This window comes from Mercurialis annua, linkage group LG8 (assembly GCF_937616625.2).
Source record: "Mercurialis annua linkage group LG8, ddMerAnnu1.2, whole genome shotgun sequence".
NCBI classification, from domain to species: domain Eukaryota; kingdom Viridiplantae; phylum Streptophyta; class Magnoliopsida; order Malpighiales; family Euphorbiaceae; genus Mercurialis; species Mercurialis annua.
In genome coordinates, this window is record NC_065577.1 from 290,666 (window position 1) to 302,861 (window position 12,196).

The 12,196-nt window shown below is 35.3% G+C and overlaps 2 protein-coding genes and 1 long non-coding RNA gene across 3 annotated transcripts; 2 read left to right on the forward strand and 1 right to left on the reverse strand.

The window, feature by feature from the left end:
- The first annotated feature begins 217 nt into the window (after positions 1-217).
- Positions 218-3,556, forward strand: LOC126660931 (uncharacterized). Its single transcript, XM_050354652.2, has 6 exons — positions 218-1,568; positions 1,650-1,705; positions 1,779-2,009; positions 2,097-2,388; positions 2,652-2,848; positions 2,996-3,556. Exons 1-6 carry the CDS (start codon positions 462-464, stop codon positions 3,147-3,149), a joined length of 2,037 nt encoding a protein of 678 aa, XP_050210609.1. The 5' UTR covers positions 218-461; the 3' UTR covers positions 3,150-3,556.
- A 330-nt stretch (positions 3,557-3,886) lies between these two features.
- Positions 3,887-6,559, reverse strand: LOC126660932 (uncharacterized). The gene is made up of 5 exons (XM_050354653.2): positions 6,078-6,559; positions 5,656-5,778; positions 5,002-5,101; positions 4,566-4,693; positions 3,887-4,269 (listed from the first exon to the last, which is right to left on the reverse strand). The coding sequence occupies exons 1-5, from the start codon at positions 6,414-6,416 to the stop codon at positions 4,105-4,107; spliced, it is 855 nt and encodes a 284-aa protein (XP_050210610.1). The 5' UTR covers positions 6,417-6,559; the 3' UTR covers positions 3,887-4,104.
- Positions 6,560-8,634: 2,075 nt separating this feature from the next.
- LOC126661064 (uncharacterized) lies at positions 8,635-11,092 on the forward strand. The gene is made up of 3 exons (XR_007635500.2): positions 8,635-8,759; positions 10,001-10,090; positions 10,817-11,092. It is a non-coding gene; the product is annotated as an uncharacterized LOC126661064 (long non-coding RNA).
- The last annotated feature ends 1,104 nt before the right edge of the window (positions 11,093-12,196 follow it).

The window sequence follows — 12,196 nt, forward strand, 5'->3', positions numbered from 1 at the left end:
AGTGTAGAGGCCTTTTGATTCAGCAGTTATGGAGAAAGGGTAGGTAGTTACGTCAGTTGCATTTTACGAGTCCAAAATTACTCCGCTAATAACGGTTTGCTTATTACAGGCCGGCGATCAAACAAAACTTTATACGGCAATCGCAAGGCAAATCAAATGATTCAAATTCAATTCCTTTTTTTTTTTGCAAAAGTTAAAATATAAATATAAACAATGTTTTGATTTGGCTAATTCTTAAGTTAGATTCAGATACGCAAAAAAGATAGAATTTGTCTCTGCATATTTGACCTCTTCTTGCCTTCTTTTTTGGGCTTGATTTTGAGACGTGATCATTTGATTCTTTCTTTATACCTCCCAATCTAATATAAATATACTCCAATTCACCATCAACCTCTTTAACTTTCTTATTCTCTTCCACTCTGCTTCATCGGAGCTCTACCGTTTAATTTCTCCTCGAGGAAATGGATTTATTATTAGCCAATAACGCAGCTGATTCAATGAAAATCAACGGAAAGATCGAGGTGGAAGCTCCAACTTTGAATGATGAGAAACAATTACTAGAAGGAGATGATCGGAGACGGCGGGAACATGTTGCAGAAGAAGGTGGTGATCATGAGGAGATCAGAATATCCGATGCTGATTCTCGTGTTCCTGAGAATTCGGATGATGATGGAATTCAAATGAGGTGTCACGTGTCAAAAAAGGAGGACGTAGCCGTTATAAATGAAAATAAAACCTTACAGATGATTCAACCTCACTCCCAGCTCCCAAAACCAGAGCCTCCTAACAATAACAACACCCATGCTTTAACCCGATCCAAATCCTTACCGGACAATTCCACTCTCGATATGCCTTCTTCTATCGGAAAATTCTTCAAGGAGATTCGAAGCAGCAGCGTTTCCGCCTCCATTGTAAGCCGTTTATCTTCTTTAAATTTCAAAAATAATCCCCGCGATGGTAGTGATGTGGATGGTGATGACATGAACAACAACACCGGCGCGACGGAGTTCAGCATTTCGGGGCTCAAAGTGGTAGTGAGACTCAAAAGCGAAGAGGAGTCTATTAATGCTAGTAGTAAAGGAAGGATAAGTTTCTTCTCTAGGTCCAATTGCAGGGACTGCACCGCGGTTCGGTCATTTTTCAGAGACAAAGGATTGAAATTTGTTGAGATTAACATCGATGTGTTTCCGATGAGGGAGAAAGAGCTTATTGAGAGGACTGGAAATGCTCAAGTGCCTCAGATTTTCTTCAATGATAAACTGTTGGGATGTTTAGTAGCTTTGAATTCGCTGAGAAACAGTGGATGTTTCGAGCAGAAGCTCAAGGAGATGCTCGTGAGCAAATCATGCGGCGGCAGTGGTGATGCGCCTGCAATTCCTGTTTATGGATTTGATGATCCTGATGATGAGGATGAAGCCATGGACGAGACAGTGGGGATTGTGAGGCTTCTGAGGCAGAGATTGCCAATTCAGGACCGCCTGATGAGGATGAAAATTGTGAAAAACTGTTTTTCTGGTTCGCAGATGGTGGAGCTGCTCATTCATCACTTGGACTGCGGCAGAAAGAAGGTAATCTACTGTCATTTAGACTATTAACAAGATGACCATAGTCAAATAAAATGATTTAATTTCAGTTTCGAATGAATGTAGGCTGTGGGAATTGGTAAGCAGCTAGCAAAGAAGCACTTCATTCATCATGTCTTTGGGTAAGATTAAACGGTTTCTGCTTACAAATCCGTCCAGTCGATTCTGCATATATTGACATTTGCTTTTATGCAGGGAAAATGACTTTGAAGATGGAAACCACTTTTATCGTTTTCTTGAGCACCAACCCTTCATTCCCAAATGCTACAACTTTCGAGGGTCTACAAATGACAGAGAACCTAAATCAGCAATTAAGGTTGGTGTAAGGCTCAACAAATTGATGTCCGCAATTCTCGAGTCGTATGCCTCTGATGATAGGAGCCATGTTGATTATGCCCGCATCAGCATAAGTGAGGAATTTAGAAGGTAATACTATTATTACTTCTCGATCTCCAGCAAATTTGCCTACGCCAATGAATTCATCACCATAACTCATTATGTCCACTCATGCAGATACATAAATTTGGTTGAAAATCTTCATAGGCTTGATATATTAGAACTCTCAACAAATGAGAAACTGGCCTTCTTCTTGAACTTGCATAATGCTATGGTCATCCATGCTGTAATTAGAGTAGGGTGTCCAGAAGGGGTCGTTGACAGGAGATCATTCCACTCGGATTTCCAGTATATTGTGGGAGGCTTTTCTTACTCGCTAAACGCTATAAAGAATGGAATCCTTAGAAATAATCGAAGAAGTCCCTACTCGCTGGTAAAGCCTTTTGGTGCTGGAGACAAGCGCTTGGAGGTAAATAACTTCTAATCGTATTTTATTAGTTAATTCCACATTCATTCTAACACAAGCACCTTTTCCGCTCATCAACTAATGCTGCAATCTGAATAAATAAAGTGCCAAGAAAAATTAAATAGAACTTTAGGTTATCTTCTGCTGGTTTGAGGTAGAACTGAATTGTGGCGATAGGGTATAATGAACAAACGAGAAAGAACACTAGATTATGTAAGGATAATTTAAAAAAAAAACGACCTTAAATTGTTTCAACAATATGACAGATAGCTCTTGAGAAAGTGAATCCATTGATCCATTTTGGACTGTGCAACGGAACAAGGTCAAGCCCCACAGTGAGATTTTTCACACCCCAAGGAGTTGAAGCTGAACTTAAATATGCTACAAGGGAATTCTTCCAAAGAAATGGAATGGAGGTGGACTTGGAAAAGAGGACAGTTCATCTTACAAGGATCATCAAGTGGTGAGTAAAACATTCTCGACTTCAATTGCTAAATAAAAGGCTTTCTCGACGTCAATTGCTAAATAGTAGGCTTTCTCAACTTCAATTGCTAAATAAAAGGCTATTCCAAGGCACAACTAGCTTATTAGCTTCAACTGTATTCTGCAGGTTCAACATGGATTTTGGGCAAGAAAAAGAAATTCTCAGATGGATTATCAACTACTTGGATGCAACTAAAGCAGGCCTTTTGACACATCTTTTAGGAGATGGAGGCCCTGTCAATATTGTGTATCAAAACTACGACTGGTCTGTCAATTCCTGATTAACCTACATACTCCACATACCGTTAGTGAGAGGCTTGCGGATGGGACAGTTGTACATAATTCCCAAAATTTGAAGCCATCATCTGGCCAGGACAGGAAACTACAGATTTAAAAGCAATTTAAACAATTTACTTTTTTGATTCAAAAATGCAAGCAATGTTTTTGGTTTTTCAGAGGGAAGAAAAAAAAGTAGCTATAAAAAAGTTCTGCTGTTCTATGTTTTTATTCTCATTTCTGTTTTCTGCTTCTGCTGCCTTTCAATAGAAGTGACAGCAGCAAAATCACATATCAAAAAACCTATATTGGATCTGAGATTATGTTCCTTCTTTTTTCTTTTGAGGAAAGATTATGTTTCTTTTTTAATTGTATGAATCTCAACATGACCCAAAGACCTTTCTAGTTTTCATTTTTGCATGATATCAATAAATGACGACACGGGATGACACTATCAACAAACCCACTGCAAAAATATACATGCAAATTGTCTGATTCATAATTCTCCTAATCTATGTAATCAGGCTTCGGTCTAAAGAGAAAGTAACAAAAAGATAACAGGCAAGAAAGCAGGGACGACAGTGAGATGTTGTTAAGGCATTAAAAGATAACAATGTTTTAGTAATCTAGAAAAGCACTGAATTTGTTGATAAAGTCAAAGACCAAAACAAAGTAAGGCAGAACTCAGGAGTGTGAGTTAAAAGAGAAAGGTAATAGTGACAGAGGAAAGAAAGAGAAGAGGTAAAGAAAAATTAAGAACCGCTTTTATAAGTAGGCATTCACAAATTAACAACATTATAGATCAAAATGCATACTTCTAAAATAGCAACAGCATCAACTTTAAGTGTTTGAGCTGAACTGTTAAAGAAAAGGAAAAGAAAACCCTTTGAACCACACTATCTGTACATAATGTAGTTAAAATTTCAAATGTACAAAGAAAACTCAACTCACAAGTCGGCTTTACTGTAATAATTTGGCCCGAGCTGCAGCTCTTTCTAGCGCCTTCAATCTATTAGCTTCCATGCGAGCTTTTTGTTCATCCGTAAGCATAACTTCATTGGACGTGGTTGCATTATTGTTTTGAGTCAATGGCTCCATGCCACTTTTTGAAGATTGGACCATATCCTGTGATTATATGTAGGCAAACAATCTACCTTAGCATACATGTTTCATTCAATTGTTAGAAATCACTGGTTACGGATCCCATCCCAAAACAAGTATTGACAGATAAACATAGTTGAATTATTTGACAGCCATATTTCTTGTGGTTATAATGTTTAAGGTTATTTGAATTTTGAAAAACGTAATTTTTAACATATAAAAAGCAAAGTTTAATTGAGAAAACATAAATTTCTGTTTTCGAGCAAATTGATAAAGCAAAAGAACTATAACAAACAGGAAATATAGGATTAAGAAGCAACCTTTGAAGAATTGACATTTGCTTCAGTAACTCTATCAAAAATATCATGAGGCATATCTTCTTGTAGATCATCAGCATCATGGATATTCGAAGATGGGCCTCCCACAGCTTCAGCAGGAATTGAGTGGTCTAGAAGAATTTGGCAAGCATCAATTAAACATCAAAAAGCACCACCTATTTACTCTCTTAAATCCAGATGCAGATAATGTCATGTGAACTTCAAAGATGCTATTAGAGATAATCACATAGACAGGTAATCTTCGGGAAAATAGAAGGCAACAACAGCAAGTTATGTAATCTAAGAAACTATCGGCAAGTGAATATATCCAATGCCTAGTTCCAGAGTCAAGTAAAAAATGTATATAAGAATAAGAAAGTGGATATGCATAAACATGTGAAACGTAGATGCCTTATTGATGAAAGGCTATTAATTATACCTTGTTCGCTACTAGGTTCAGCGAATTCAGTTGGTAATTCATGCAACTTTGTCGGGTCACCTCCGCTGGCAACTCTTTCTCTTAAATCTCTGAGACAAATCTGTTAAAGGATGGGAAGAATAACGATACAGATAAATGCAAGGCAATTATAAACATGTAAGCTTTCCACATCAGAAACAGACAACCCCAGGAATAGCAGAAAATTATAAATGTAGAATAAGGTAGAGAACATGATGAACCAAGTACTGGCGCAACGGTTGTGTGGAATAATTGCGCCACGTCATTTTTACATCAAGCCAATGAGGATTTGCGATAGGGAATCTTTTAATTATTACTTATTTTTTTTATCATTCAATTTTCCACATGGCTAACGCACAATTGGTTTATTGCACAAATGACATGGCGCAACGGTTGTGTGGAATAATTTTTCAACATTTTTATATTTCCATAAACCACATACATGCTCAAAATGAGAATGCAATAAAAAGAATTACTTTGTTCAAATTGAAAAAAAAAGGGGGAACTTGACCTTACAGAACCTTTTAAAGGACCCTGGTGTCCAGGAGACGTAGTTAACAATCATTGGTAGCAAAACATGGTGCAGCCAACATTGCAATAATGATGACAATTCAGTGAAGGTTGTAAGAGCCTTACCTTGACGCGTTTGGTGGAAGCAACTTGTTCAACCTTATGCACGAATTCATCATATGAGTAATAAGGGAGCAAGTGAGAGTGCCATTCACTGTATAAGCGAATCAAATTCCCTAAATCACTCACCTACATAAATAGTAAACAATACATTACAACCTTTAGAACTGAGGTTAATCAATAAAAGCAAGAACATAAATGCATCAGTGAAGAATACAAAGTAACAGCACAAGCAGCCATTTATGTTTATGTGAAGTCAATTTTTTTTTCCTGGCGTTAACAAATGAGGGAGGTCTATGGTGTTAGAAAATGCTAAGCAATAAATTCACATAGTTTAACATGTAACGCCTCGGGCAAATAATAAAATACAAAATGCTGAAATGATAATAAATGAATTTTGAAGCAATTGAGATTGAGAACTAGAAAACCTCATGGCCACGGCCTCGAAACTTAAAGTTGCGAGGAAAATGACGAAGAACATAACCGAGACCGTCGTCTCCAAGAAGAATTTCAGGTGTGAGCTTTGGCCTGGTTCTTGGGACTTTCTTTGGCTTTTCAGCCACTGGTTTTGAGTAGGTAGTGGAATTGGTGGTGGGGTAAGATTTGGATGAACTGGAATTGAATTTGGTGGATGTGGAAGTAGAGGAGTTAGGATCAGGGTTGGGGTTAGGGTTAGGGTTAGGGTTTGAATCGGGGCAATCACGAGACCAGTGGCCTGGGCGGCCGCACTTGTAGCAACCAGTTGGCGCTGCTTTTGACGACTCCATTTTCCTATTGCTCTCTGCCTCCGTCGAATACCTGATTTTTATTTTTATTTTAAATAATTACACCCTTTATGAATTAGTTGGCGGGAACACGGAAAATGTGTATATCCAGCTACCGCCAATTTTTCGTTAATTCTTTCAAAAAAAAGTACTCAATCCGTTTGAGAAAAAGGGTTTTAGAGAAGATAATTTCCCTTTTAATAAATAGTATTACAAAACTCCCGCGTTACTTTAAAAAAAATACTTTTAAATAAGTAAAAACATTAAATAAAAATGGCATCAATTTTAAATATTACATTAAATCAAACACAAAGTAATTAGTGGACGAGTTGTCTCTCTTAATTTTTTTTAACAATAAATATTATAATTCTAATTTTAAATGTTACACAGAAAAATATTGCGGATGACCTTTCAATTTCAATGAATTTTAATTTTTATGTATTATCCAATATAATGTAATATTTTGCCATTTTTAAATTTTTTTTCTATGTAAGCTAAAAGGGCTCTTAATATGTTCCTGATCATAGTGAATTTAAATACTTTTCACAAAAGCTCATGTACAATATGCAATCACAATAAAACTAATAAAGTTGAAGTTCAAAGTTCAAAGTAACTTACTTGGCTAGAGAAGTTGTTGTACATATGAAGAACAAAGGCCAACAAATCAGAGATTCAATTCTCAAACTATCTTCTTTTTTCCTGAAACTAATGGTGACTTCTATGATTATTTACTGACATGAACAGATATATCTGGATGTCTTGCATATATACCTGTTCATTGGCTTGGATATCCACTCAGGCCCGGTCTTTAGAGTCGAGATTGGGCAATGATTTTTCACCCCAAATCCGGCCCGAGCCCGAGCAATATTAGAGAAGCTGGAAAGAACGAAGATGTTCAGTTAAATTACTGCAGGTCGCAAGAGCAATATTTACTAAAACTTAAAGTTCATAAGCAATTATCATTAAAACATTAGTGGTACATTAATAATTACCTGGCATATAACAGGCAGCTCAAAAAACAACAAGCACGTTGTCAGAGTCCTCGGTGATTAAATTTTTTAAGTTTATAAGCACGTTGTTAGAGTCCTCGGGGATGGCCAACGCCTATTTGAAATAAAAAAGTTTAAAATAAGAAGAAGAATTAAAACACTTAAAAGTATGGCTATTAGAACTACAGTAATATAGCCAGCTATTAGTAAGGCATGCTATGGGATTATTAACTCATAACAATGTTTGTAAATCATAATATTTTTTGAGATAAAAAAAGCAGACGAAGAATGAAAATATATGAGCAAGCAACTATAGAATGTGAATATCAGATGAAAGCAAGCAGTAAGGTTTCTTTATATCGAATGTGATCAATATCATTTTGATGCCTCTTATATGTCAGGTAATTATTAGTGTATCATTAATGTTTTAATCATAATTGCTTATGTAATACCTCGAATATTTAAAATAAATTACATCGTGCCACGTGTCGGAAGTTTTGATAAAAGTGGATTTAATATTATAGTATAGGAAATTTGGAGTAATTTCCATTAAACAGAATCGTCGGGATTAAAAGATAGTCGAGAGAAATTAATATAAAATAAAATATAAATCCCGAGTTGATAATTATTTCGCCAAAGTCTGCGAGATATTTGGTAGTATCTATGGTAGAAGTTTCGAGTCAATCGGGGACCGTTTAAAATTTGGATGCGGATAAGTTCTGGGCTAAATTGCAATCTTTGAAAAGTTCAAAGACTAAAGTGTAAATTAGCCAATTAAGCCTCGGGAATAGTGTAATACCCCGTAGAATTATTAGTGTTTATTTTCGCTAGTGTCCAATTTTAATTGATTAGGACCTCGAAAATAGTGAATAAATTCACGTGATGAATTTATAAGGGTAAAAATGTGATTTGCTATGTGTTTGCCTTAAAATGTGGTTTTTGGCAATTTTACGTGTTAAAAGTGAATTTTGTGATTTTTCACTAAAAACCGTAAAAATAATTATTTTAAATATTTTTAAAGGCCCAGAAATATTTTAACTCAGCCCATATGATGTGGTTTAATGTTTTTGAGTGTTTGGGAAAGTTAAATTATTTTGCCCCTAGAGTTCGAATTATTTACAAGAATGCCATAATGGCAAACTTGTAAATAATTGAAACATGATTTAATATCTAGATATTTTCCTACATAAACTTGGTGCCCAAGTCTTCATTTGTCTTCTCCATTTTTGTGGGTGCCGAATCCTCCATAACTCACAACACAAAGCTTTACTCTTTGATTTTCTCTCAAAACTTTCTTCACGAAAATTATCGGGAATATTGCGTAGACCGTGTAGGTGTATTTGCATGTTGAATCAAGGTATAATTTCAAGCTCAAAACCTTACTTTTAGTTGCTGATGTTGTTTAAGTGTTAGAAACATGCATAGGATGGTTTAAATGTGATGTTTGATGGTTGATTAACTAGTTTTAGTAATTGTTTATATGGGTTTCGGTTTTAAATAATTTTTCCGTGAAAATTAAATTATTTATTTAAATTTCTGGGCTGATCTAAATGATGATATTTATATATGCTTTAAAGTGAAATTTTTGTGGATTAAAAATGTTAAACATTTCGGGTGTTAATTTAATTAGTTGGGTTTCGATTTTTAATTGTTTTAAAGCTTAAAATAGCTTAAAAATGGTAAATAAAGGGATTTTTAATTTCTGGAAATAAATTGGTTCATGTATGAGTTATATTTGTGGTTGATGTTAATTAAATGCTTAATGGTTAAATTTTAGCGGTTTAATAATCAGGTTTAATTTTTAATAACTCTATTCGGCTAAAATTTGTGGAAAAAGGGCATTTTTGTCATTTTTAGTTTCTGGGCAGAAACTATTCATGAAAAATTTATGAAATGTGTTTGATAATTATTTGTGGAGTTTAAATGATTTTTGTGAAGTGTTTTGACGGATTAATAATCGGTTTTGATTATTAATTGATATTTCGGTTTTAATGGATAAAATAATGAAAAATATTATTTTAAAATTTTGGGCTGCTGTTTTTACAAGATAAAAATTAAAAATGTATTTGAAAATGATTTTGGAGAATTTCGGTGTTAAAATGGCTTAAAATGAATTTTTAAGTGTTTTTAGCGTTTTTGAGTTTTCCGGCCAAAACCACCGGAATACGGTGACCGGAGTTTGAGTGAAGGGGATAGAGCATGTTGGCTCAGTCCTAAACTCATTTGGCAGCAGTTTGTGCCGAAATGTTTTTGGCAGAAAATAAGGGGGGGCCGAGCCCCGGGTCAAAAATATTTTACGGAAAAATATTTTTGGATATTTTTGAATTGTGGTATGTTTGTTGAGATTTTCTAAAAGTGTATTTTTAGAAAATTATGTGAACTGAATGTGTGTTAGAATTATATGAAGTTATAATTCTATGTTTATTTATTGAAATAAATAAACTATGTGGTGTATCGTATAGAAATACGATGACGCAGAAATAGATAGTCGGAATCAAATTTGGTTTGTATTACGTGGTTTATATGGTTGAGTCGGTTTAGAGTTTATCCTAGAATTTAGAGTTATTACATTTATTAATGTTTTAATCTCTAAATTAGATCCAGCGAGTTTTGTCGCGGAAGCCGGCGAGCAAAGGTTTTGAATATTTGACGGGTGATATTTTTATATATTTGGAATAAGCGAGTACTGTGAGTGTGTTTACAACTTATACTGCTAAATATTAGTATTAAAAATATTACGAACTGCTTTACATGATTTGCAAATGCTTTATTTTATTTTGAATTTAAATCGCATGAACTATATACATAGTTTTGAAACCGATTTAGATTCATTGAAACATGCTTACTATTGGGCGGCAATAGTGCTGTGTGATCACCGGTATTGCATTTAGAATGGGTTGCATGTGAATATACTGTGTGAATCCTGGCGACGGCCTGGAAAGTCAGGCGACGGCCTAGACTCTGTGTGAACAGATCTTCAGAGGCAACGGAATACAGACGACCAAAGGCAGTCAGCAAACTGCCGAGATCTGAGAGGTTGAACCTTTTATTAAAAAAAAAAATGAAATTGGCGACAGTATTTATGTACTGCCGAAATCCGTTGTATTGTAAGAAGAGTCTGGGACTTTCAAATACGTAAAATAAGAGTAATCGGATTTGACTGGCTAAAAGTACAAAAAGAGAAAATAAATACGGCCAAAGGAAAATAAAAGGTTAACCCGAATGGAATGGGGAAAAAAATGGAATATTTATATTTCATGTGTTGAAAGCATATAGGAACATGAATCATGGTTTAGGGTTTCATATGAATCGGTAATCTGGAATGCATTGCTTTCATATTAATGTTTATTAGTACATGTTGTACGCATTCACCAGTTTTTATAACTGACCCCGTTGAATTTAATATTTTTACAGGCGAGTAGTTTGAGGTGAGGATTTCCAATTTCTTGTTCCGGAAATCCCTGGATTGAATAAGTGAGAATGACTTTTCTTTGTGTGTCTAGAGTTGCAGTAGCTAGAGTTATGAACAATGATACCTTAGTAGTCGTTGGACTTATTTATACTTTATATTTTATTATAACGCTTAAACTCTGATATAATGTAATGTGTGAATGCTGTGCGAAGTCCGAGCGACTGCACTTGAATAAAATGCGGCGAACGCATCTGCATAGTGAAATGCAGTTAAGTCCATTAGAGAAATGGCCTGCATAGTGAAATGCAGTAATTACCATAGTAAGATGGTATGCATAATGAGATGCATGATAAACCATAGAGAAATGGTTTTGAAACTAAAATGCAATAATTTAAGAGGAAATTACGTGCATGTTTTAAATGGTAATTTTTATAAGAACATTTTAAACTGCGATTTTAAAATGTTCGAGAATGATTTGAATTCCGCAAAAAAAATTAAGTGATTTTTAATGTATTTTAAGGCTTGCTACGGGTTTCGGAGCAACCACTCCCATTCCCTAGCGCCGGTCTCGATGCCGAGAATCGGGTCGTGACAAATAGCAATTAGAAGATTATTGACGGAAAATAATAATTTTGGACTAGTATTATTTATTTGGATATAAATAATATGTATAAAGCGGATAATTTCAAATCGCACGTTCTTTATATCGATTTGTTCGCAATTCAAGCATATACCATCTTTGAGCTTCAAAACAAGGTTAGCTCGACGTTTTCGTTGCGAGAATTAGCGAATAAGGGACGTTTCGCTTTTAAACGAATTGAATGAATCGTAATCGCGTTTCTATTATCGTTTTTTATGTTTTCGGAAAGATAAGACTTGGGTTTTTTTGGAGCGAGCGTTTTACGCGTGATGGAGCACGTCGAAGCGGCCCGAAAGTGAATTTCGGGTCTGTGCGAAAGCACCGTGTGCGAACGCACGCCCATGTGTGCGAACGCACACAGCCTCTTGTGCGCTCGCACAACCAACGACGTGTCTGTTTAGGACATATTCGGCCCGTTACGACCTAGTTTCCGACTTTAAGTATTTCAGACATTGAAAAGGAAACACGGACTCCGAAAACAGGAAAATTATATATATATATATATATATATATATATATATATATATATATATAATGTGACAGTTACGATTAGGGTTTTCATACGAAGCTTACGTTTAGGAATTAAACATATGTGTGACGTAAATAGAAAATTGACGTACCGACAAGCTACCAGGCCGACGAGCTGGAATAGCTACGTGATCCAACAACGCACGGAACCTACATGATCGGATGATGATAATGCAATTTCGGATAGCGGTTACTGTGAGTTTGTCGTTTACAT